Consider the following 27,995-nt stretch of genomic DNA (forward strand, 5'->3'; position numbering starts at 1 on the left):
AGTTAAAAAAAAAAAAAAAAGTACAATCCAGAACAAGTATCTTGTATAGTCTTCACAGGTGAAACATTTTCATGCTCAGTTGGCACTCTGAGTGCTTCTCTCCACAATGAAAAGATGACTGAAGTCCACCATTTCCCCATTTTCATCTTTGGCAGAGCTATTACAAACAAAACTAGATCAGAATTATTTTTCATTACACGTAAATCACAGATGTGAAACCTCAAGTCAAGTGTTGCAGTGGCAAACTCTCAGGCGCTCAAAAAAATGACTACTTGTCACACATGACTACATGAAAGATGCAAACAACAGCACATAAGATGGAAGTTTGATCCCAACGGCATAAAAATAGAATTAATAGGAAACACTTCCTTGATGGTTTAGATTAGACCTCACCTAGCAGGGTATGACAGAAAAGGTAACAACCCTGCAGAACAAAGTCATGGTGGAGCACCCTGAGTCACTTTGTGGGGCAAAAAAAGCCAACAGCTTTGTTGTAAATCTCTGAAAGCAGCAGTTGTCTATTCAACAGAGAATCTTCAATTATTTAAGCATAAATCATGTTTTCATATTCACGTGACCTCAGCTTAATCTCAGAGGGGAAAAAAAATTACTGACAAATTAATTTGAGTCAGGCTTCAGCCTAATGTCATATAGGCAAAGACAGATGCATTAGAATTTCACTATCAGTACACAGAACATTATGAGATTAATTAAGAAAATCCTGAAGTGCTAAACATTCACAAAAAAGTCTATAAACCCATTCAGCAGAAAGCTTTTGTGTGAGGCAGCCCGATCCCACACGGGATCTCCCATCTGAGACAGCAAATATTACTACAATATAATAATAATGAATTTTGGCTTGATGATAAAGAATAAACTCATTCAGGAAGGAGACCAAGAAATTACTGATGTTATCTGACCCACTGCCTGTTTGAGGATGAGGTATTAAAGATACACGTATCACTATTTCACGCCATATATGGCATTAAAAAAAAATAAATTCCTCTGCTCTTCCAGCAGAATGATCATTCAAAGCCTCTTGTCATGCAGAAAAAGACTTCAACTCTCAGTTAATTTAACAGGATTGAAACCATCTACTACCTCTCCTCTCCATTCATCTTAAGAAAGTCTTAACACCATATCATCAAACCAAGCTGGCTGGACATAGGAAGATGCTCCCAAAGAAAGCAAGTTACCCTGCCTGTGCTTAACTCACAGAAAAATCATCAAGTAGTTACACACATTTGAGAAGGGTCTGATCCTGCTTGCCCAGAAAGCCACAGTTGTTGATGGACCTACTGACAGTGTGCCAAAACTGGTCAAGTAACAGAAGGTCTGGATGGAACAGTTTTGAAGATCTGCTTAATATCTAGTGAGAAGTAGAAAAAACTGAGATGCTTTCATGCAGGACCAGATGATCTAAGCACAGGAGTGAGCTACTCTGGTGGCATCTGCCAGCACATCAAAGCTAGAGAATCCAAACCTCCTGCCCAGTAAGAGCTGATCTTCACACTTTTTAATGGAAGATTTGCCAAGGACAAAATTTAGGCAATGGCTCAAAGTACTGCCAAAACATGAACACATTCAGAGACATCCAAAGGAGTTCTTTCTCCCACCAAAGTCCACTAGTACCAAGACAAAACACTTACAAACAAACAATATTCTGTAATTGACATTAAAATAGTTTATTGGCTAGATAGAATGTGTAGTATGGATAGAAATATACTGAAATACAAAGTCCTCCAGAGTCATCATGTAGAAAAACCACAATCCATACTTCTACATCTTATTTATATACATCACCAAATGTATTCAAGAGCATAAGGTCATATTTGTATTTTTTTCTTCTCTTGAAAGCGCATCTAGTGTAGTCCAAGGCCTTTTTGTTTCTTCAACAGAAAATTGCACAGCTACCCTATTTCCTCATTTGGCCTGAAATCTGATGAAATTTTACGTACTCTTCTCTCCCTTGCTAGATCCTTTCAAGCTTGACTTCTGCCTCTTTTTCTCCCTTTGCCCCAGTATGCGATAGATTTTTTTCTTAGCCTCCTTTTGCCTCTTGAATTTCTGTTCATCCTCCTTCTGCTTAACTTTGAGATATTCTTTAAGCTGTTCCCGATGTTTTATTTTGGCTTTCTTTATCTTGTAATTATTCACTGTACTTAAAGCACTGAGTAGGGCTGATATCTAAAACAGAAAATAGAGAATCAATATACAAACAATGTGGTTTTGGTGAACAAGAAACACTTTATCCTCAGCAGAAAGCCATATAATGCATTAGAGATTAAGGCAAGTTCCTAATTATTTCTGCACCTGTTAATCAATTTCTAAAATGGTTTCATTATTTATCTTGTTAGGAAGTTAATCAAAGGTTTAATTTTTTTGAACTCTGATTTTTGTTAGATACTATTTAAAAGGCTATGCTTAATTGCTACTACAGAACACTTAAACTGCAGTTTGGATAGTCTTGCCTTTGCAAGCACTCTGTAATTCTTAATTTCTGAAGCAGAGTATTTGCTTCAAGTCCTGTCTGTGTTAATAATGCATAGCAATGACAAGTCAAATAAAAGACCACAGCTGCCAATTTAAGTCACTCATAATGTGAGAGCAGTACACCCAACTGAATTATCTTGCAAGTGCTGTGACAAGGACAAAAGTTATATTTAGGCTTCAGGTGACCCAGTAGTTTAAAAAAACCAACACCATCCACTCAGCAACAGTTCCATGCACATACTGCGTGCAGAACAGGCACAAAACAAATTGCAGGTGATAATTTTTCACTAGAAGCATACAGGTCTTCGGCACTAGCAGTAAATTCAAGCGCTGAAACAACAGTCAGAAATGGTCTAAGCAATACGCTTACTCTTCAGGAGTCCTCATTTGAGAATAAGTGATAATTACCTTCTTTTCATGAGGCTCCCTGATAACAGCTGGTCTCCACTGGTCTTTTGGAGTCTTGCCTTTCTTCTCAAGATTCTTAGGCTTGTTCTTAAAAGGCAGTGCCTTCTGCAGTGCTTTAGGAATGTGGAGCTTATTGAAATGCCTTTTCTCCCTCACAATAGGCTAAAAAAAATGGATATAGAACAGACAAGATTCATGATCTTAAAAAGCTTTTGTTTTCCATCTTTCAGGGGAAAAACCCCAAACCACCACAAACCAGAAAAAAACCCCAAACCCCCACCCCCTCAAAAAAGAACCCCCGAAAACATTCTGTGATGTCCTTGCACTGAACCATGAATCTGTTCACCCCAATTTTACTGCTCTCAGTTTGCACAGGTCTGAGACAGAGAGCAAATTTGACTGTGATCACTGGTTTAAAAAAAAAAAACGAACAAAAACCAAACACAACAATCTATCAAATATACCTTATAGAGAGAATCTTTGTTTTGTTTCAGTTTGATGCCTCGCTCATGCCTCAGCTGGCCTGTTGTCTTCATTCCACTCCAACTATCTTTCTCACCTGCTGGTTTCAGCAAGGATGTTACGGGGTTATAAAATGTTGGGATAGAAACAGGATACCAAGTCCTCACAAAGACAATATCTGAAAGAAAAGGAAACGTTACTTGGCTCTGTAACACCACAGTTCATCATATCCATTTTCTAAGCAAGGATTGCCTGAATAAAATAGATAACTAGCATCTAGACCACATGTTCTAGCATCTAGACCACGTTTGGTATACATACCAAGTCTCTTCAACGTTAGGCAAAAGCAATGTAACTATTTGTACACTTAGATTTTGCAAAACTCCATAAAGTCATAAATAGTACATATTCCTGAAGAGCAGTCAGCTGAGAATACCACCCTATTCATTATTCATATTCAACTAAAGAACTTGCAAGAGTTCATATATGTATGTGTGCCTCTACTATTACTGACAAAAACAACTTGCTTTTCCTCTGCCTATTTCTATAAAGTAACTAACTTGCTTTTATTCTGCACTATCCATAATTTCAATGGGTTCAAGAAAAGAGGTCATATAAACCCAAATAAGCACAAACTCATGTTCTCAACATCACAGTGACACTCAGTAAACATAGGAGATCACTTACCCCTACCCTCTGCATAATTTGCCCAAAAGGTTAGGGAAAAAAGTTAACTAAAGTTACAATGCCACTCTTCGGATTTCTCAGAAAAACGTCCTTCTAGCACTTACACCACTAAATACAATTCATCTTCATGTTCAAGACGAAAAGCATACCATGCTGTGTAAAACACTTTTGAACACTCTGAGAAATACATCTCCAAGACAAACCTTTTCATCTGCATACTATACGACTTCTGAGTATAACAAAGATATCCAACATAAGAAGTATTTTTAAATTTCATTCTGGATCACACCAGATAGTTCATGCTCTTTGAATTCACATCTCAATTATCAGATTCCAGAGATTTTGAAACACAGCTTTTCAATCTGTGAAGCAGGATGAAAGTTGTGCAACAACTTACATGGAAAGTGCAACTTACCACTCATCAGCAACTTGTCTTCAAATGTTGCTCTGAAAGCACCTACTGGAGTTCGGAGGGCCTTTTTGATCTGTCCTCGGATACCACTCACAGTACGAATTGCTGCACCTTCAAATTTAGCCACTTCCAACTGAGAGTTAAACATTCCCTGAAAGTGTGAATTACCCACCATCACTCAAGATTCTAAGTCTCTCTGTGACCTATGTAGGCCACAAAAACATAAGTAATTCCCACAAGCATATCATATAAAGAAATAGGAAGAACATAAGATTGTCTTTATACTAAGAGTGCTGATCATACCATAAACCTACTGAGCTGACTTTAAGGTAAGCTACTAAAAGTAATCTAATGTCATATACCACAGGCAAGACTTCTTAGCATTAAATATATACATTTACAATTCTAAAACAGAACATATTTAAGAGAATCTGTCCAGTTCTCTTTTAAAGTCATTTGCTGGAACACAGCATATCTTAAAAGCAAGTAAGCTGCCTTAAGTTGCTAGCTCCAAGACGACTACAATATAGCTCTTCAAGGTTTGTGCTTCTTTCGTAAGTCACAAGGAAGTCAGGAAAAATTCTGTGTAGGCTTATTAGTGCAAATACTTGACTACCTCACTGTTGGGATCAATGCTTTTAGTTGCTTACTGCCCCAAATGCAGAATAACCCAAGCTCTTCCTGAGCCTAGAAGCTGAACTAAGGACAACTGGAAGATCAATGAAAATTCATTTCTGCAACACTTCTGCCACAAACACTTTTGTAACTGTAATTGTGAAGTCCTAAGCACTGCTAGAAGTCATCTTTGAACCCGGAACTGAAATTCAGTGGGATCAAACCGCCTGAATGACACCAGGGACAGGTTCACAGTCTCCAGAGGTGTCTGCCACTGTGGGAAACTAATCAGTGGGTTCAATGAAGGAAGGGGACGGGACAAAAACAAACAAACAAAAACAAAACAAAACAAACAAAAAAACCCACAAAACCCAAAACCCACACACTGAACGTGAGCCAGCAGACTGTTCCAGAATTTTTCTCTGGTTAACACGAATTCTTATTTATTGGCTAATGATCAGTACCTTTAGAGACCAAACTGAAGAGAGCTCAAAAAAAACCAAGCAGCTACTGAGATCCAGAACAGTATGCAACAACTACAGGGAACTTCTGCCTTGTGAAAGACAGATGGAGTCCCAGGCTGCATTCCTTCCTAACATTGGTTACATGTCGTTTTACAGTATACATACCTACCTTAATAAAAGAAGTGTTCTTAAAAATTTTGAATGGAAAACCGGTTAGCTTTAATTTCTTTACAATAGTTATCGATTTATCTAAATCAAGCACAACTCCTGTTGCAGCAATCCGGAAATCAGGCTGAAACAGACAGATGAAAGACACTACTGAATGTATATTTAACAATCAGTGAAGAAACCATTTCACTGATAAAATTTCACTCTTTTTTAGAGTTTGAGTTCAGAATTTATAACCTTTACAGGAGTACAGCAGCATGACAAATGCAAATTGACTTTGTACAGACTAGTTGAGGTGCTGCTGACATAACATTCCTACCACTCACTAATGAGATTTTCAGAACTGCCATTCTAATTACCTTGGAAGCAATCTAAGAGTCCTTGTTACCTACCTGTGTTCTCTTTATGAAACAGAATCTTACTCAGACAGAAAGTCTCTAAGGAAAAGTGCTTTGTGCACTGCTGTAAGTCACTATATTATGCTAGGGACACACAATGAAAATAGCCTTTTAATACATATAAAAAGATGATTGTGCAATAGGACTTAAACAAGGAGTATTTTAGGAAGGAGATAATAATCACCACTCTGATCACTATCGTGCTCATTACAATGCCATGCAAAGCTTTCGTAAATACGTTGTATGTAAACATAAAACTACCTTTGGGTAATGCATATGCAACAAAGATCATATTTGATAAATACTGCTTTAGCACTATTTAAATTAATTCAGATACCTATAAATATTCTAACAAGATGAGGAGAAATCACACTAAGAGCAAACTTTTAACAGGAACATCAGTATCTCATCCTGCAAAAAGGTTTTAAAAGTTATCTAAATACTTAGTACCTGAAAAACAAGTAGGTATAAATCCTTCCACAGAAAATAATAAAGCAGTATTTGCCACTTTCAGTGTAGCTAGCAGATGAAAATTGAAAAAAACCAAACTTCACAAAAAAGACAACAATCCCAAAACCCCCCAAAACCAACCCTCCATCCAGTTTCCTATCTCATCACAAGACACCTTTCAAAAGCTTGAGTCCACTACTTTCTCAGATCCTACATCACTGCTTTACCATATGTAAACCTTCCCCAAATCTATATTTTATCCAAAGACCCATAGAAAGCAGTAATCAACATTTTGCAATAACTTACTGTTATGCCACTGACAGACTGAACTGCCAAAAATCCTGTCCCCTGAGGAGTGATAGGCCCTGCAAGGAAATTAAATTTTAAAAAATTATGAAAAGTTTTACTAGGAAACATCTAGCCTCTATTTAAAGAGAGAAAGCTTAGAAATACATGCCAAATATTCTCAATGAATAAAACCAATGAAAAGTTTAAAGCATTCAACCCATTACTCGCATATATAGCCCCACAGAAGTTAAAGGAATGGTTAACAAGAAGTTACTCATGTACAGAAGCGTTTGCAGGGCTGAGCCCATAATGTGTGCAAGTGTGTCTCTGCACACAGCCAACAAATCAGGTTCCTCTTTGATGTGATCCAACCTAGCAGAACGCTTAGAATTTCATTAAAAGCCAAATAAATCACAAATAATAGGCAATTGCCTATTTTCCCATACTACTTGGTGTTATTTTATATTCCACGGAGAACACAACTTTTTAAAGACTTCTCATTCCAAAAGCTACTGACGGTATTTCCTGATACATCCTGTAAAGCTTGAGAATTTTATAATGATTAAGTGATACAGGACACTAACTCCAGAACACCCTCACCCCAAAAAGTTGCTCCACAATGCATATGTTGTGGCGTGTACTTCAGAAGCCTATGACGCCCATTGTGATCTTCAATGTAGAACATGGGGATAGTCTGAAATCGCCTCCACCCTAATGAGAGGATTAAAGGATCACGTGTCTTAAGTATCTTCTTATACCATCGGTGCTTCTTCAGGCGCAACTAATTAGAAGAAAAGATGAACAATGCTATTACAGGATAATAACATGAATTCTGAAATTCAAGCCTTAATTTTCAGGAATGATTGAAAGCAACTTCCATCTACGCTAGAATGTTTTATTCAGTAAGCTTTATATCTTCAAACATTCTCATTAACACTAGGTTGACCGGAAAGATAAAGCTAATCAGTATTTCACTCAGTTTGAAGTCCTGTTCGTATGCATACAAGAAAATATTGTATTAAAAAATACTTTTTTTATATATATATATATATATATGCTAGTAACTTCTCTATAGCCACTCGTCCATTGACCATGAACCTCAGAGTGCAATTTAGGTTTGCAATTTAGCAATCACAATCAGACCTTAGTCCCGAGACATGTCTGCAGATGAACATTCAACAACAGTAACTTCTTCTTCCAGTTATCCAATTAAGCCTGTAAAAATCCAGTGTCTGCTACTGTAGAGTTAATTGTGTCAAAAGCAAATCCCTTATTCAAGAGACAAAAGACAAAGGTTTCTCTCTGTGTTTACAGTATCTTTAGTAGACAGAAAATAAATAGTAACTCCAGACACTCTGAAGCATACCTGTACCAATATAAAGTGCACTCACAGCTTTGGCTACGTACCTGTACATATCCGACATTTCCTTCACTGTTGCCTAAACCACCCAGGATAATAGGATAATGAGGGTCAAAATTCAAGACAAATTCACATGGGACATTCTCAATCTCTATTCGAACATACATCCCAGGCCGGAAGCCCTCATATTGCACTCTGGTCTCATCATCTTGATCTTCAAATTCTGCTCGATTAAGCTATGTAACAAAGAGGAAGTCACCATGTGTTTTACAAAATTCAAGCATTAACAACTTGTTCATGAGGTGCCAGTTCTATTTAAAACATGCTAACATTTATATAATCTTTTGCAGAAGATCTGACAGGTTTTGTGACTTTTTATTCAGAGCAAGATCTCTGCCACCGTGAATTCCTTCCAATTTGAAATCCCAAGTGGGCCTGTTAGTCTACTTGAAAGACAGTACCCAAGAGAAGCAAATGACTGAATGACTTCTGATATACCTTTCATACAAGTGACTTCGGATTTTAAAGATACAACTGTCAAAAGTACGTTTTTGATTTAGGAGCCCAAGTACCTTCTAAAGTTAATGTCCTGATCTTTAAGGTGCCCCTTTATGACGGCTCCTATCTTACTCAGCAGCTTAAAAATATTTCTGTGCATCCTCTCACTGTGTATCTTCAAAAGGGTCTTTTAAAGCTCTTCTGTACCATATGAATGCAGATATTGTGTAAATATTTAAAAATATCCTTGGGAATAACAGAAGACTCACCCTCCTGTTCTAGCTCCTGATGTTCAGCTACCTATAAGACACCATGTTTAAGCAAACTAATTATTAATTTAATTTGTCAGGGTATTGAGATATGGCACAAATCTTCTGGTCCAAGTGTATTTTTGTAGAAGCTTTTACACATCCCCAGGCTGAGATCCTTGCCCTTCCATTCTGCATTAGGAGTATTGCTAATATATATTTCTGTAACAGACCTAAAGTGAAACAGTTGTAAATTGTCTTCTCTTCTTTTACTGGAATGTCCTTTCCACTTTAAGTGCTCTTAGTAAGTACATCAGCATAGCAGAGCTCTTATGATCACTTATGACAGAGGCTAATGCAAGAAGGTAACGATTAATTTAATGACTATTCAGGGCAAGATTTTGTCAGAAGAGAAGACAGTGAAGTTATTAGCAATGTAAGGCAATGCTCTTCCAAGTCAGCCAAAGAAAGAAGCTACTTTTAAGCTTACAAGATTTTATCTAAAAAAACAAGGCCTGGAGCAAAATCAACACCTCCAATTCTAGATATAGTTACCCTGAAGACTCCTACCACATCTACAGAGCAATGGTCCTCAATTATTTTTTCCTCAAAATAACTTGACAGTTTGATGAAAAAGACTGCCACACAGAACTTACTTATCCATGAACATTGCAAAAATCACACTAAAAATAACACCAGAAAAATATTTGACACAAATTAGTATGAGAAGGTTTTTCACTTTCCTACACATAAAAGGATGCCTTCCCTGCCCACCCCCCACCCTGCCCCCACCTGGAGGGGAACCCTCTCTCTCACGTTTTGGTTTGTTGGTTGGGTTTTTTTCAGACCTGTCATGCTCATTCTACCACTAAGGGACAAATGGATAACTGTTAAAAACTTGTAAGTAGATGAAGTTTAGATGACACATCCTGACTTGTTCCATGATTTAGAATATGGTTAACTACTTAAGTCAATTTAAGTTAAGCTTTCAGTTGTTTGGCTTGTTTTTCTTTCCAGCTAATGGAATAAAAAATTTCAACCATAAAAAAAAAAAAACAAACAACAAAACCCAACAACAACAAAACACAAGCATGTATTTCTTTCTGTGTATTTTCTGAAGTAGCTCCTGAATGTCATGCATGTCTCCAGGTAAAAAACTTCGGGCAAACGCTGTGGGATATTTTTGAAGATGTAGAGCCAGATAAATTGCCAAGTTAACAGCTTGTACCTGTGCCTGTTTATGCATTTCTTCTTTAAGATCATCAAAGTACGTGGCATCCCCTTCATCATACTCTGCATCAAACATTTCTTTCAGTTTCCGTTTCTTGTCCATGCGCTCCTTCTTTTTTTCTTCTTCCTCAGGTTCTGGTTTGGACATTTTTCCATCTTCCTCCTCTTCTTCACTTCCAGACTAATCAACAGTAAATTATCAAACATGTAAAACGTTTCACTGAAAACAACCCATTCTGATTAACAGTTTACTATATATTATTAAGTTGTATTTTGTCATAATGCAAATGAGACTTTGAAAATATTTCAATCTTAGACAGAAATTAGTAAGTTATTCATACAAGAAGAAGTAACTTCAGCAATGGCCAAAACATTTCATGATCTCATCATATCCCTTTTCACTGAGAAAACTTCTTGACTTAACATTTACTTTATTGTCAGGGAACAGACCCTAGAACTGACCTATCTGTTATTCTACAGCTAAAAGAAGCACACATAATAAAAGAGGAAAAAAAGTAATTGTTGATAGCACCGAGTAATACTATGCTGGAAGGCAGCACTCTTTAGAGGCCAGAGTGGAGGAAGTCTGTTCACAGACCATTTGAAAACTGCCAAAATGATGCCACTGCCCTCAATTTTATAATGAAATGCAAAGCCACCAAGTTGCTCATTCCGAAAAAAAATTGATTTTTCAATCTGTATTGTCACAGACAACTACATCTCTGTTCTTGGAAGATATCCAAGCCACAGCATAAAATCGCTTCCACCAGCCTCTTTTATGCAGATATGAGGAATGACTAGGAAACTGTGTCAGCTTCCACAATTTGCTGTATTTAAACAGAGCTCTATAATCTTCTGCATCAGATAAAATGACATAGTACAAACAGTTATGATCACATTTGGTTTTAAAATACTTCTCCCATACCTCCAGATCCTCCAGCTCTTGATTAAGCCTGACACCTACTGTTAAATAAGTGAGGTGATTTCTCCTACATAATTAACTTTAAACAACTCGGTTTGATAAGAACATGCCATTCTAGGTATTTATAGGTTCCAAAGTCTGTAATACATACACCTTTTCTTCCTTGTTCCCATTGATTTCTTTCCTATTGATTTATGAAAACTAAATTTATTACATAGGACGCCTATCACTTGATCAGGAACTTATATACATATATGTTGCTAAAGAACATAAAAATACAGGTCAGACCTCATCTCCTTCAGCAGCACGCTTTCCTTTGTGCACAATACCGGTTTCAAGATCTTCAAAATCTCCATACAGTTCTTCTGCAACAATAAGCACCCAAGATATCTGACAAGTTAACCACTCTGTTACACTGCAATTAACCACTGTTGTATTGTTCCATACAATTTCTCATATTTTCAGTATCGTGTATTTCTCAGTACTGCTTTGTAGATTAGCTGCAGTCCAAATATTTTTTTCTTCCCATCAACAGTTTTGTAAGTCTGTTCTGCCCTCTCTATAGTTTCAGCTGAACTCCAGTGACTCCTCCTTTTTCCTTTCAATACCTTTAACTTAGTGATTTCAAAGATGTAAATAAAGTTTAGATCATTCCAAAGGACCACACAGCACATTTGTTAGCACTCTAATGACACAAGACACCAGCCAAGCAATCAAGCTCCTATCTTTAATTTAAAAAAATAAACTTAATAAAAAATTAAATATAGTAGACAAATTTTAAGTTAAAACCAAATGCTTATAGAAGCCTGTCAAACCACAATAATTTTGCATATAAGGTACAGGTATATTATTCAAATTTTCTGAATATTTCCTAATTAAAAAACCAGAAACAACACCTCCAAAACATCTGAAGATAGATATCACTTCTCAGCCAAATATGAATGACCAGTTTATTAAAGACAAATTTCTGCTTATTTCTACCAAGAGTATCCAAAAGAATAAACCATACATAGAGGATGAATAGCTAAACTTGGATACATAACTCATAAGTTGGCATGGCCATGTGATGACTAAGGACTCCAATTCCTAATTAAAATTATATACCCTATTTTTCAGAAAATAAAATTCCAGAATGTGCTACTTGCCTACTGTTTGTAGAGAGTTTTACAGCAATGTTTTATTATATCAGTATCTGTATAATACTTTACGTAATAATTTGAAAAAAATTGCAAGTATATCACTAATGCAAAACATTCTACATTTGTAACTCCAAAACTGTACTTCTCTTAAAAATCTTGTATGCATTAATCATTTTTAGAAGTCTTACACATACCATCTTCCTCCAACAGCTTTGCTGCATCTTTATCATCTTCCCACTTTCCAGTAACAAAGCAGTCTCGAATACTGCTCATAACCTGCAAAATAATAGTGTCATTGCCTTGTACAGTTACATCTTGTCATCAACAGAAACAGTCCCTAATATATTCCCCACTCCTCCATCACCTCAGGGATCATCTGACGTTCTCACGCACAGCTCCACATCAAGCCATCATCACCGAAAGTATACAATGCCTCAGCAAAAGCAGGAATGTGAAACCAACTCAACTCTTGCTCAAAGGTCTTTACACTAAAGGTCTCTACCCAGATCATATTTTCACTCAGGATTGCTCTGCTTTTTACTTTTCAGTAAATAAATAGCAAACTGTGATCCACCAAATAGTCAAGGGTGCCAAGCATTAAATTGACTTATTCTAACTTTCCATCCCTGTAAGAACAGACCTTGGAATCTGTTAGCTAGTAAATACTTCTAACAACAGCAAGTAGCAGAAGATACTCTAGCTACTGGCTGTAGCTCCCATAGGTCTGTTTCAATGACAACTCAGTGGTACTTTATGAGACATAGCCAGCATATAACCAGTATAGGATATGCAGAAACAATTATCCAATGGTTTTACCTCTTCTAAATCCCAATCTTGCGGCTTTTCTATCAGAAATTTGGAGCAGTCAAGAGCATTAGCGGTCTGTTTGGATGCTTTGTCAGGACGGCTGACACGAAACAAACCCCCAAGTTCATCACCGGCATCCTCATTCTCATGGTCCTCATCCTCGACAGCTAAATGAAATGTACAAGCTGCAATTATTTACCCCACAGTACATGGATTACATTCATTAATAACCTCTCTTCTGCCTCATGTTTCACAACACCTGCAGTAGTTTGAGGGGAAAAAAAAAAGATCCAAACTAAAAACTAAAAATAGTTTTAAAGATAAAAGACTGAAGAAAAAAGTATACTGATCCAGTGTAAGAGTTAAATTAATACCCTCACATGGACAAAATAAGGTAAGCAACAACCACAGAGATACTAAACACTGTGATCATAGTGAACTTCAGTTGTACAGTTGGTTCCATATGGAAAGATGCAATTCATTTCACAAATTCCACACAGCGCAAATTTATTTTAACAACCTGAAATCTGGTTCTATTTGCATAACTGGAATAATCTGAAAAAATAATACCCAATAAGTAAACACAGGATGTTCACTCAATATCATAAGTAGAAACAATACCAAAACAATCTGTGAATAGAAATGACATTAAGCTAATCTGTAAGTCAAGCTAATCTCAAATCAATACCAGACTTGAGAATCTGTCAGCAAATCTTCCTGCTCCTGCACCGTGGAAGGTTTACAAAAGCCAAATTCTCATTGTGTTCTACAGATGTTCTGCATGATGAGGTGTATACGCTCAGACAACTCCTGGAAAAGTTGTTAACTAAGAAGGACAAGTTACATAAATAGCACTTTTCCTTTTAAGCCAGGTAGCTTTTTCTTCTTGACAAACACCCTTATTACAGCCATGATAATACTAAGTCACACCTAAGAGAATATTCCATTCTCAGTCACTGTGAGACAGATATTCCTGAAAACAGCCAAAAAACGACATCCCTTTACGAAACACATCAATTACCATAATGGATTTGCCCAATACCTACCAGATAATTATATAAATGACCAAACTTGCAATGTCTGGAGGGAAATAGTTGTACAAGAAAACAGGAGTAACAACCTAGTAGTCTGGAAAATGAGCTCAAAATGCTTTTCATTGAAAAAGTCAAAATTGTCTTTATTATTAGTGAAAATTAGTACCAGCAACTAAAAAAAGTCAATTATCTCTCCTCAAGCCTCCCACCAAAACACAGTGCTCAAGGATTCAGACTTGCAAACTTGGTAACAGCTAAAAAGCTACCATATATTAAGACAGTAAAGTTTCCCAACAGATTTGTACCTGTTCCATATACAAGTTTACGAAGATTGGGAGTTGAACGCTGCTGTCTTAGAAAGGCCTGAGCTGCCTTCTGTTTAAGGTCCTCTTTCCACTTAAGTGCACCTGAAAAGGGAAAAAAACCTGCATTCTACCTTCAAGAAAGAATAGGAATAAGGAGCTACAAAATTTAAATACAACCATGACAAAAGGCTTAAGAAGCGTAGACACAACCCACAGTTTCTTCTTTTCATAGAATCATTTAGGTTGGAGAAGACCTTTAAGACCATCAAGTCCAACTGTCAACCATGCCCACTAAACCAATATACTATAACCATACTCCGTAACTATAATTATACTCCATATATACACAGAAACATAAATTGCGGCTAACAAGTTATATCACTGTTTTGGTTTTTTTCTGATGAGTCTTAATTTTAGGACAAAATTTTAAGAGATTATTATTAGCAATAGTAACAGATTTGATTATTTTCATGATGATACATGTCTTCTTCACAGACTCACAGAATGGTTGAGGTTGGAAGGGACTTCTGGAGGTCATCTTGTCCAGCCCCACTGCTCAAGCACGGTCACCTATAGCAGGTTGCCCAGCAGCATGTTCAGACAGCTTTTGAAAATCTCCAAGGATGGAGATTCCACAGCTTCTCTGGGCAACCTGTTCCAGTGCTCACTAAGTAGTTAATACATTTTAGTAATGTTCCCCCAAGAATGTTTTATTCTTTCTAAATGTAATAGAGCATCATAATTTGTTTTACACACATAGCCGTAAAATTAGAGAAATGTATGCAGAATCAATGAAGTTTACAAAATGAATCGCCTCTATTTCAGAGGAAGGAAACCCAAGACCTGTATAACTACATTGCAAATCAAAGTCTTAATAGCAGATAATGCCTGGTTTCCCAACTTGAAGTCTGCCACTTAACAACTATATATATATTGGAGGGGTAAAATTATATAATATTACTAAGTACTATATCCTTTAACAATGAACCCAATTAAAAATGGACAGTAAAAATTTTTAACATATATCATTTACCTGTCGTGTCAGCAGAAAAATCTGTTTTTTCTTCATACTCCTCTTCTTCTCTCAGTAGATTCTCCACATCATCATCCACAGCTTCTAGAGCTTTAAGTTTAGTCTGTCTAATACTATCAGCTTTCTTTGGAGTGTGCTGACATCCCTTCCTATTTGACTCTTCAGCTTCTGATTCATCATGTGATCCTTCTTCATCATCGCTCTCATCAAGGGAAGAGTTTTCAGCCTCAGATTCTGATGCCTCTTCTGCTGTGCAGTTTCCGGAATCTGTAGTGAGCACTGCTTTTCTTTTCAGACCGTGATCTGAGATTTGTGATCTCATTTCTGTATCTTCACTATTTATTTCATACTGCTTAGGTTCAGCTACTCTTTTGCTTGCAGCCTCAAATTCACTATCTGAGCTTTCATTTTCATGAGTCCTTTGATCATCCTCATTCTCATCATCATCATCATCATCATCATCTTGCTCCATCTCGTTCTCTTCAGGGGCAGTTTTTCCTTCTCCTTCAGAACTCAACTCAAGATCGTCATCACTGTCTGCAAATGCTGGCAGTTCATTCACAGCTTCTTCTTTACCCACCTCTGTTTTCAGACGTTTGGCTCTCCTAACAGCCATCTCTTCCCGTAACAGCTCTCTGTCACTTTCTTCCTCAGCATCATCTTCATCATCGCCATCACTTCCATCCTCAGACATTGCCGCTGCTTCTTCTTCTTCATCATCTTCCTCATCACTTCCTGCATCATCATTTTCTTTCTCCTCTTCTTCAAATAATGCCTTCCGACGTACTCTTCCAGTCATCAAATCAATCCGTCTCTCTTCTCTTGGCATCACAAACCTGGTTTCCCAAAGATCACATTTTGGGGTAAGATGATAAAGTACAAGGAAATTTTAATGAAACAATGAAGCTTCATGTCAATATTTAAAAATTATTTTATTTTAAAAACAGACCAAGGTTATGGAGAACGTTAAAAAGGCAACGGAGTTCTTCAAGTACAGAACATGTCTTAATTCAATAATATACCCTATGTTATAGCCATAAATAATTCCAAGAAATTTCTTAATTTTCCACAGAGTGAAAATAGGTTATACAATGAATTCTACTGAAGATTATAACTGCCATTCTCCAAAACTATGACGAAAAACAGAGGTATGTTACTTACAGCTGTAACAGCAAGGAATTCCTGGAAGGCAGGGCTATACTGCTTGCAAAACTTTTCTAATATCACTTATTCCTATCTCAAAATACATGTGGTATATGAGTAGTCTCAGAAAAGGAAGAATTAGGCAATAAGCCATTCAACTAATGGTGCTCTGTTGAGAATTATTCCTGAATTAGAGCCTGAAATCAGAGATTCATTCATTCATGCTCAAACACTGCTCAGCATTCAAAACTTACTGTTGTCCTACATCTTCTGAACCCAAGGGTCTAGAGTCCATGAAGAGAGAGACCTTGCTTGACGCCATCTTCACATCAATGGCTGAATGTGTGGAGATGAGGCTCTGAACTAGTTCATGATTTGGTCTCACTTCCTCCTGGAAAGCCAAGATTTTTTACTTTTCAGTTAAAATGAATAAACAAATGTCTAGTGAACAGCTAACAGAGTCATTAATCTGCCTAGAATAGTAGAAATATGCATATGCAAGAAAAAATTCCAAAGCATTTTAAATAAAACATTTTCTCAGAATAGCAAGGTCTCCCTTCCCCTCTCCACATTTGAAGAATGCATACAATATTAAACCAAGAAAAATTAAAGAGGGCCTCCTTCACAGTATACAACCACTACAGTAAATATCAGCAAGCACACATTATCGTAGATCCAAACATATTTAACATGTAGCACAATACAGGGGAAAAGAGCTGGATTCAATGTTTGTATGCAAATGTTTTCCACCCCTCCCTTTGACCAGTCAAATCCCGTAAGTGTTCTCCCACAAAGACCCTGCCCTGCAAAATAAGAGTGATAATATCCCAGTACCAGGAGTTTTTATAAATCTTAATACAATGCTTGGAAAGTTAATGAAACTAAACTTTAGGTACTTATTATTAACTGATCCTCCAAATGTTTTGCACAATATTTTACACAGAGGTAATAAAAATATCCCTCCTCTGAAATCACCAGAGGAAAAAAAAGTTACCCACTACAAATGTATAAGGATTGATTATTTTGAAGAAGCTTATTTTTAAACACTTATTTTGGCTCTAAGGATAAAAACTACATTTTCCAAGAGAATTCAAGTCACCAACAGCATTCCCTTACCTCTTCTTTTTCATGAGCATGGCTTCCACCAAGGTCAATATAAACAGCATCTTTATCATATACAATGCCCCCAACTCCTGAAAGGGGGGCATAGACTAGCTTCTCTTTCTCATTTAAAGAACGCTTCTTCTGCTGTTCAGGTAGAGCACAGGGATCTGGTAGGAAACTCACATCACTCACAGTAAAGTCTCCTACACCTGGGGTGACAGACAAAGGAAGTAACAAGGTTTTCACAAAGCTTTGATTCTGAAATCTGTACAATTCACCATGAAGAGATTTAAAAAAACCCAAAACACCCAAGACACTCTAGCATTCAGCACTTCATCAACAGCGAGCTCTGTATCGAACATCCAATTCTTGTGCCTTACCACTGAACTTAGAGAAGTATTCTTAAGTTCACCAGAATACTACAAAGCTTTGGGGTTGTTTGCTTGTTTTTAAATGAGAAAACTAGAAACTCGCTTTTCTGAGTAGGTCTGTAAGTTTATTATTAAAATATTTCCCAATTTAAGCTTTTAAATCATTCACTTAAAATATTACATTTATTCAATGAGCAGAGAAATTTTACCTAACAATTTACAAAACTGCACAATTAAAAGCAAAACTATTTACAAGGATTTATTTTTACAAAAACATGTATTATGAAAATTAATTTCCAAAAGCATAACATGGATTCAGAAAGGTGAAAAATCTAGTTTACAATGTACAGTTTAAAGATACAAATCATTTCACAATAAAAACAGCAATAGCTATGTTGTTATTCACAGACCAGTATAAAAACAGTTTTAAGAACCCGATAAACTACCTGGCATATGAATTTGACTTTTGTTTTTCAGGTGTGCTCCTCTCAAGTATCCATAAAGTGATATCTTCCTGTCACATTTGGGATTGATTCGAACATCTTCTGGGTTTGTCAACTCTTCCATTCTATCCAACATTCAAAAAAAGTTAGAATATCCAGCAGTCCTGGATAGTAACTTTTGAAAAAAGGTAATTTAAAAAAAAAAAGAATTGCAGCATCACTGCCGCCACTGCACGCTCTGCAGACTCTAATAATTAAAATAGAATGATCATAAGAAAAAAAAAAATCCATGGAAAAAAAAGCTTTCAAAAATATTTTAAAATTGTATTTTAAGACTTGTATAATCACGTTCAACAATATATTTCCAGAAGACTTACTGACATTTCAGTACACATGTACTGCTTTCTTAGCACAATTACTGCTTATACGCTTCCCACACACAACCCTCTGCAAATCAATTTTGCCATTAGAGGGAGAACAGCTGAAAGCCACATTCCCTGCAGCCACACACCACGTTCTTTTCCCTATTAATGGCAGTGAGCAACACAAAGACTACCACAGGAAAGAGGAGAGGGAAAGAATGGCTGTTTTCAGGCATGAGGGAGGAACTCCTTCCAGAGCTCCTTTCTACACTGCACAAGGGAGGCAAAACAAACACACAGCCAAGGAAGAGGACAGGATACACGTTCTGCCTGCAGATCAGCTTAAAAGTGACCCCACAACCAAATTAACTGTACAGTTATAGCAACCTAAAACAATGTTACTGAAAGACTATGGAGCGGTTTTCTTCTCATTTTCCCTCTCATTGCTTTCTGTATTTTGCAGGACTTAGCATGATGCTTATGTACTTCTCCGACAATTTTTTCTGAACAATTAGAACTTTGAGAGAGACTTGTTCTAGGCACCTTGAATTCTTGTGGGAGTTCAATCGTAACTGTAAGCATTCTGACAATAAAATATGAAAGGTGAGGCAATTTCTCAGGCAGCCACAGCCACCATCAAGATTACACTCAAGTTTCAAAGAGACTGTAAATCAAATGCTATACATGAAGATGGAGCAGAGGGATGTTCCAGCTGTTGTTAAATTGCTGGAATGCTGTTTCTCTTTCATAGAAATTCAATGTAATAATCAACAAGAAGGATTATTTTAATCTTTTTTTTTCCTGTGTTTCAAAAGTATTTACAATATATCAAAGGCCTAACTACAGGATCCCATGCAAGTGAAAACTGAATGCCAATAACTGAAAGTTATTGGCACAAACCTGAAAAGTATGGTTTCATTTCCCTAAAGCCATCTAGATAACACTAAATACCCACTCACACATAGAGCTGACTGGCTCTAATATTACAGTCTTTTTTAAACAGCAAGGTGCTATCTACGCTGAGAATGAAGAACAGAGAGAAAAGCACACACCTGTCTGCGAGAACATACGGATGAGATGTTTGCCAAGTAAGAGGTCGGAATTTCATAACTGAGATAAAACGCCCCAAATTGTGAACTTCCTGCTTTTGATATTCTCCATGAACCATCCCAGACAGATAAAAGAGCTTAGCACCCTAAAGACATTAAAAAGACATAAAAACATTAAACATCTATTTAATATCTACAAAACTAAAAAAAGGTAATGCAATTCTGATTTGTAAATCATAATCAGAAATTGCAGGTTACAACCACTTCCAAAAGATCATACTAACTAGTTTACTTCAACATGAAAATTGCCCCCTTTTTACTAGTATGACATTTAGTAGCGAGTCACATAGTCACACTGGGACAGAGAATAATTACACAAGTAGTTTAGCAAATAGAAGAAAGATTTCATAATTTGCCCATTTATAGTATTATTTAGAAGATGTGAGAACATAATAGAACACAGAAGTATTGCCCCATTTTTAATTTAGTTTCCATAATGCAAAATACATGGAAAAATGAATGTTGAATGTCATACCGGATACACTTCAGTCCAGAATCTGTGCTTTAACTTCTTTTTGGTCTTCTTTAATTGTTTGTTGTTCTTGAATGTATCCAGGTGGGTAAGAACTCCCATAATTTTGGGAAAGCCATGTACCTGACAAATGTTCAGGAATTCAAATGTTTCCATCTCAAATCCAAAGCTGGCATCAATAAGCATTAGAACCTGAAAACACAACATCAGCATTTCACTATAACAATACCACAGTGCCCACATGACCCAATTTCGAAGACCACACCTTTAAACTCATAAACTTCTTGGGAACCAAAGTCTTGCAAAAAGTTTTGTTCTTTATTTTCATATAACCTGAAAATCAACTTTGGCTTTTTAATTAAAGTATGGATCTTAGCTGCTTTAGAAATTAGTGTGGCTTATGAAATCAAATCTCTTCTTCCAGTCAGTCAAATCTCCTTTATATAGATTTGATTTGCTCGCTGTGTTCAAGAAAACTATAGAATAATAAGGCTGCTCTATGAATGCAGTAACATACAGTATCATAATAAGTTCTGAAGAGGTGTTTACTTGGAAAATTTAAAATATTCAAAATGGAGTATCTTTCAATATTTGCAGGAATGTCTGAAAATAATAATAATAATAATATTTTTATATCTGTATCTTGGATGCACTAATGCCTCTAAGGCCACATCTTTTGGAAAAATGAGACAAACTTAATTCACACATTGCAATTACTGTTGCACGTCACTGAAACACACTGACATGGGAAAACAGCACCCAACAGTCACAGAAAAACAGAAGCAAAGTTGTATTAGGGCCTCAGCAATGTAGAACTTAAAACACATGGGAACTGATGACAGAGATCTGCAAGCGATTATGTAAACTCAGCCTCCTAATAATAAAACCAAATAGATTCTCAGCATCACCATGTGCATGCAAAGTCTCAAACATCTGTCACATCTACTAACAAAAAAATTTTGTATTTTTTAATACATCTCCCTTCAAGTAGAAAACATGCAAGTAGAACAATATCTGGACTAGTGCACACATGCATTTAGATACTTAATATTTAGATAAGGATCCCAAACCCTAATCAGCTATAATACACTCCAAATCCACATGTAAAGTAAATTCCAAATAGACAAATGGATCATGCATTAGGTCCCCAAGATCAGTTGACGTAATCCGCTGAACCAAAAGTTACAAGTAAATTACAACGGTAACCACACTCCACTGAAATCAATCGTATTACCACACAGCTGTCTTCAAAGACAGAGACATGAGAGTGCATCGAATAAAACCAACTAGTAAACTAATACATATTTCTACTTCATACATTAGTTGAAAACTTCTTGACTAAAAACCATTTTCAGATTTTTGACCAAATCCCTTAATGAAAAGTTACTTTACCACCTTGGCTGGTTATTAGATCTTGCACTAAGTTTACCAGTTGCAGTAGCAATGAAGTTCAGTTGCATTTCCCTTCTTCCACATCTTCCCCATCACCACATACACAGACTTTATTCCCCACCACCTCCGGGATAGGGAAAGTCCTAGGGGCTGTTCCAGAATATTAGGTCTACTATTGAGCTTAGTCCTGTTCTCTCTGAAACCAAAGACAGTATTGCCTTTGATAGCAATGGGTAGAGAAATCAGACATTGGCGCGGTCCAGTCGAAAGTAGTATTTTCAATATAAATTATAGTAGAAACCACATGCTGCTGTTAACTTACCAAATCAGCAACTTTAGCCAGGTCAATCATTGTGTTAATGTCACATCCACATTCAATAATAGTCAGCCTGCGTTTTTTACCTGAAAACAGAATTAAGAATCAAAAACTGAAACAGAGGGAGCAAGCTTATTAGTCCACTGTTTTCTTTTCAGGTCACATTCCTGAAGTTCCTAAAGAGTATCTGGGACTCAAATTCTTGTCTAACATACAGATTGTCCAACTTGCACCATTGTAGAAGTACCTGTTTTCAAATGTTCATAATTCCACTAAATTTTAACTTTTTGGTTTAAAATTATCAGGTTGAGTACACGTTTTCAAAAGAGTTGTTCAGTCTTTTCCAACACAAATGCTAATTGCTAATAGCAAAACAAGGGGGGGGGAATTCACTTTGGAAAAAAAAAAGTCTCCGCTTCTTTTCTCTTTAGTGCTCCAGAGTTAATACTATACATTTTATTTTACCATATATTTTTGTTCTTTTGACATTATTAGGAAAAATACACTCCATTCTAGCCTTTAAAAAAAAAGGCTAGACTTACATATCAAAAAATTTCTTAACATGCATCCAAAAAAAAGTACCCAGTGTTAACTTGGCTTGATTAACTTGAGTTAGCTAACTGAACTTTAGACAACAGGAATAAAAAACTTTAAACAACTATAGACAACAGGTATCATGTTCTTTTTCTTCAGGTTATCAGTTGCAAAATTCAACCTTTGTGTCCCAGTAGACCAATCAGGAAACCCAATTTAACACATGAATTTTCCTTGCCATTTCTACTTTTCCATTGTCCTGGTTTCAGCTGGGATAGAGTTAACTGTCTTCCTAGTAGCTGGTACAGTGCCACGGTTTGAGTTCAGTATCTGAAGAATGTTGACAACACTGATGTTTTCAGTTGTTGCTAAGTAATGTTTAGACTAAAGTAAAGGATTTTTCAGCTTCTCATGCCCAGCCAGCAAGAAATCTGGAGGGGCACAAGAAGTTGGCACAGGACACAGCCAGGGCAGCTGACCCAAACTGGCCAACGGTGTATTCCATACCATGGGACATCCCATCCAGTATAGGAACTGGGGGCGGGGAATCGCCGCTTGGGGACTAGCTGGGTGTCAGTCGGTGGGTGGTGAGCAATTGCACCACGCATCATTTGTACATTCCAATCCTTTTATTACTGCTGTTGTCATTTTATTAGTGTTATCACTATTAGTTTCTTCTTTTCTGTTCTATTAAACCGTTCTTATCTCAACCCATGAGTTTTACTTCTTTTCCCGATTTTCTCCCCCATCCCACTGGATGGGGGCGAGTGAGCAAGCGGCTGCGTGGTGCTTAGTTGCTGGCTGGGGTTAAACCACGACACCCGTATTTGTCAATTATTCCTCGCAAAAAAAGGAGATTTTATTAAAGTCTCTGAAGAGTCTAACTGCACCAAACATACAGTTGCCTGCGTCCAGGCAAGATCTCCCTTACAAATTGGTTCCTTGAGCTGCTGTGGGCTGTACTCCCCCTTCACCATAACGATCCCCCCAATAATATTCAGGGAAAAGTATGAAGGGAACAGATTAAGTGAAAACTGGGACTAAAAGCTTAACAAAAAGGAAAAAGGAACTGACCAGGTGGTGAAGTGGAGAAACATAACTGGAAATGGCTAGGCAAACTAATTCTTTGCTTAAGAAAGAAAGGGGGACAAAGACGGGATTATAGACAGGCAACCTGAAAGATTGGGAAATGCATGCAGAGGTTAGGATGAAGCCAGAGGAAAACAGTTCAAAAGGGAAAACAGAACCCAGTGGAAAAGGAAAACTTGGGAGAAGACTGGGGGGTATAGAAGAAACTGGGAAAAAAAGCCAGAAAGGGGAAAAAAACCAACCAACCAACCACAAACCACCAAAACACCCAGAACTGGGATCCCAGTAGGGTGGAAAACAGGTCTAGAGGAACAATTCCCCCAGAAGCCTAAATGCCACTATTCTTTCACTGTTAATAAGTATGCCTGATAACACATCCAAATGATTTCTTCAAAGTGGCCAAAAATTATGAGAACATGAACACGTCCTGGCTCTAAAAGCAAGACAAATGAGGAGTGTAAAATAAGCATTTCCATTTCTCATATCTTTGTTCTCACCTGAGACAATTGTAACAGGACCCCGGATTTCAACCAGTTTTTGCCTTGTGAAGTTCTTAATGAGACACTTTACTAAGGTGCTCTTCCCAACCTTGGGAGGGCCGACTACAACCACCACCACAGGAGGCGGCTCCAACGGAGTACGGTCAACCACAGGAATGTGGTGTTTTTTAGTCTTCAAGTCCTGAGTTCTAAGAGACATTTGAAATAAATAAATACAAGAACTTAAAAACCAGTAACATTTATTCCTTGAAAGTCTTCAGCATTTGCAAAAGCTTGGACACAAAGGCTCGCCAAGGGCCCAGATACTAACATGTGTGTGGAACTCCCACCAAGTCTAAGGAGCTATACACTTTTCTTCAACTAAGACTAACACAACTGTACCACATAACGCAGATGCAGAAAGCATCGCACTCCTGACACGCGGATAAGCCACAACACGAGCTGCTGAATGATGAAAGCTACGCGAGCACACCAGTGAAAATTACAGTACGTATATTTCTATGCAGAGTAACAAAGAAACCGCAGCCAACACCTATCCATCCAGCCAACCTCGCACGCCCTATAACCGATTCCCATTTCTTACCTATGGAAAGTCCTGGCCATCCGCACGGCGGACTGGACCGTAAAGGCTTTGGGGTTTCTCTTCCGCGCATTCTCCTCGTCTCCTATTCCTAGGTCACTGAGATAACGTTTCCTTTTCTTCTCTGCCTTGGGCCCGCTATGCTTCGCGCGGTGCTTCTTCTTCTCTTTTTCCTCCATCTTACTCTTTCAGCAATTGTTTACAGTCAATACGACGTAGATACAGCGCACAGCCGGCACTGGAAGAAAAGGCAGTTAGCGCGTAGGCACGCAGCGTTCCTGAGAGAGAACAGCAGCCCGGCGCAAACATTGCTCGACCGCCTGGGCCAGAACAGCCGAGTCTCGCCCCGCCCGGAGGCACACGAGGGCGCCGAAGCCCGCCCAGGGTACGGCGGTGCTGCCGGCAGCCCCCAGGCCCTGCGCGACGGCCACCGCGCTACCGCCGCCACGGCCGCGGGGCCCGGCCCGGTGGGACGCGGGTCTCCGGGCGGGCCGGCCGGCAGCCGCCCCCGCGGCGCCGCGGGCCCCTCACACGCAGCGGCCGGCCGGGCCGCGCCGGGCCGGACACGCTACTTCACTCCGGGCAAAGCCGGCTTCCAACGCCACCGCGGCAAGGAGCTGCCGGCGCGCCGCGGGCCGGCCCCGCGGCCCTGAGGAGGGGTAGGGGGAGAGGGTCCTCCCGCCGCCGCGACCACCTACCTGTCCTGTCCTGTCCCGCCGCGCCGCCCGGGTCCGCGTGGGCCCGCACCGGCCGTGCCGCTGTAGCGACCCCCCGGAAACAGCGGCTGCGCCCGGAGTTCCGGGAGAAGCGGCCGCGGCGGAGCCCTATCGCCGGCACACACGGCGGCAGCCCGTCGGGGCCGGAGCCGGGGCCCGGGGCCCGGGGCCGGGGCCGGCCGTCCCCTCCGCCGGGTTCGACGCGCCGAGGCCGGGCCGGCAGCCCGGGACCCGGCCCGTGACTGCGCCTGCCTTGTGAGTAAATACCTTTCCCGCAAGTGCTGCGAAGGTCGGCGGCGGCAGCACTGCGGCGGTGCTGGCCCCGCAGCACCGGGGGCTGAGGCGGCGTTCGGTCGCTGGCGGCCCCTCGGGGGTTCCCGCCTGCTGCCGCGCAGCCGCTGGGGCTGTCCCCACACGAACAGGCTGCTGTGGCCCCAGAAATCAACGGGGGAAAGATCGCTTTTAAAAAAAAGCGGTCTCTACCGAGGACTATGGGAGGGCAAGCAAGTCAGAGGGTAAAAACCTGTGAAGGGCTTTCCAGCGCTGTGGACTGGGGCGAAATGTACTTGGGTGGGGGCTTCTCGCAGATACCAAGTCCGCCACCCCTTTAAGGAGGTGACTAGGCATGCAGGAGTCGAGGTGCTCCAGGTGAGAACCGAGCAGTTGTTCATCTGTGCCTACGCCTTAAGGCAAGTCCTCCTGAAGTGATTTATAAGCACAGGCCCCGCTTAATTAAGCGAAGAGCCCTCTTCCCCGGGGTAATTTGCCTTATGCCAAGAAACAGCGAGGAAGGAGCAGGGTTGCTAAAGAGGTGTCCAGGTCATGAACTGCTGTCTCTGCGATGCTGGCCAGATCCTGCTTCCCAGGCGGGCGGCTTCCAGCGCGGACTCGCAGGTGCAGGGGCCGTGGCTGTCACTCTGGTCCTGCTGCTGGAGGAGGTGGCTGAGACGAAAGGGATGGGCTTTGCAGGCTCCCACAAAATGAGAACTCAAGACTCCTAGCAGTGGGGTAGGCCCAGGCTGACTGTAAACCACAGCGGTAAATTTGGGTCCTCGCTATTCTCTCTTTGACAAGTTACGTGGAAGAAAATACAGTTTTCAATATCCAACACGCAAAATCCTCCTTTCTTTTATAAATAGGGGCATTTTTACAGGCAGTAGAAGAGTAGTCCAATACTGAACAGGCTTGGTTCCTGCTCCACCTTTTCCACAGCATCACCTACTCGTATGACAGCAGAGATGCTTTTCGCATGCAAGTCCAGGGGAAGCTACTAATACCACCACTGTGAAAGTACCTCTGACATGTTGAATAAGCATGTAATTTGTGTTCTGGCATTCTCCACCTTGTAGTAAGGAGTGAAAGGTCACAGAAACATCACAAGAGAGCATTGCATCCAACTGCTCTGCACAGATTTTTCTTTATTTCTGAAATACGCGCTAGGTAGGTCTGTTAAAAGCAACTTGTAACAAAATAAAGAAAACCAGTAACTTACAGAAGAGCTCTACCCTGAGCAGTAGGTAGCTCTGTGATGGGAGAATGATTTATGTTTCTTCTTGGACTCGCTCATGAGAAGTATTCAGAGTGTATTCCACTTCGGTGTTGGAAACATGGGTTTGCTAATACGGGAAGCCTGTTCCCTAGACCAGATGAAGGGGTTCTAATGCCCAGTATTATTAGAGCAGCCAGGAGTGACGGCTCAATGCCAGTCACCTAACACAGCTGCCTTGGTGCAGCTTTGTGAGCTGTGACAGAATAGGATGTCTACAGCGTGAGACGGGCAGACAGCTGGATGCACTGCAGAGACCAGGCTCACTTAAGAAAATCTGTTAACAGCGATCCTCCAATTATTTACCTCAGACCCCTATGAGATAAGAGGGTGCTGGTTACCATGCATTCAGATCAGCAGGGAGGATACCATGGGAAAACCCAGGGCTACCTGCCAGGTGGCCACTGATTCCAGGGAGGAAGCAGAAGCCCACATCCTTGTTGGTTTAATGGGGCACGCTATTCTTTCAGATGTCCTTTTTCCTCTTCCTCTTTAACTCACTCTTTCTTTAGGAAGAAAGGCTGTTTTCCTACACACTTTTGAATACCAGTTTCTTGCCTTTTTCATGGGTAAAATTATTCTTGTTCTGTCTGTGCCTAGGAACAACTCTCACTTCTCATTAAGGAAGTCTTATGAGGGATAGGGTATATGTAAATAAAGAAGTCTTAATGCACCGGTTTAAAAGTTTACTAAGGGAGTTATATATACAATCATAAGTATAATCATCACCTTGTGCTTGGCTCTCAGATATAACTTTTTGTGTTCAAAATGCCTTGCAGCTATTGTCTGAAGCTATGGCTCTTCCATAATACGCGAGTATGTTCCAATTCTTCAGGTCAAGGCAAAAAAGTTAAATAACTTCTTTGCAATCACAGCTAAAAATTACTGACAAAAGCC

The 27,995-nt window shown here is 39.2% G+C and overlaps 1 protein-coding gene across 2 annotated transcripts; it reads right to left on the bottom strand.

Annotated features, from left to right (window-relative positions):
• Window positions 1-1,680: 1,680 nt before the first annotated feature.
• BMS1 (BMS1 ribosome biogenesis factor) lies at window positions 1,681-25,088 on the bottom strand. 2 transcript variants are annotated; one of them, XM_049809826.1, is made up of 22 exons: window positions 24,840-25,088; window positions 24,254-24,444; window positions 22,140-22,219; window positions 20,429-20,617; window positions 19,897-20,039; window positions 18,486-18,607; window positions 17,681-17,877; window positions 16,819-16,955; window positions 15,422-16,257; window positions 14,389-14,490; window positions 13,059-13,216; window positions 12,437-12,518; window positions 11,392-11,468; window positions 10,180-10,362; window positions 8,253-8,441; window positions 7,446-7,626; window positions 6,864-6,922; window positions 5,711-5,833; window positions 4,466-4,613; window positions 3,366-3,541; window positions 2,902-3,063; window positions 1,681-2,187 (listed from the first exon to the last, which is right to left on the bottom strand). In XM_049809826.1, the coding sequence occupies exons 1-22, from the start codon at window positions 25,013-25,015 to the stop codon at window positions 1,951-1,953; spliced, it is 3,948 nt and encodes a 1,315-aa protein (XP_049665783.1). In that variant the 5' UTR covers window positions 25,016-25,088; the 3' UTR covers window positions 1,681-1,950. The 2 variants fall into 2 exon arrangements, with proteins under 2 accessions (XP_049665783.1, XP_049665784.1); XM_049809827.1 differs by lacking the exon at window positions 8,253-8,441.
• Window positions 25,089-27,995: the final 2,907 nt, after the last annotated feature.

This window comes from Accipiter gentilis, chromosome 9 (assembly GCF_929443795.1).
Source record: "Accipiter gentilis chromosome 9, bAccGen1.1, whole genome shotgun sequence".
Taxonomy (NCBI): domain Eukaryota; kingdom Metazoa; phylum Chordata; class Aves; order Accipitriformes; family Accipitridae; genus Astur; species Astur gentilis.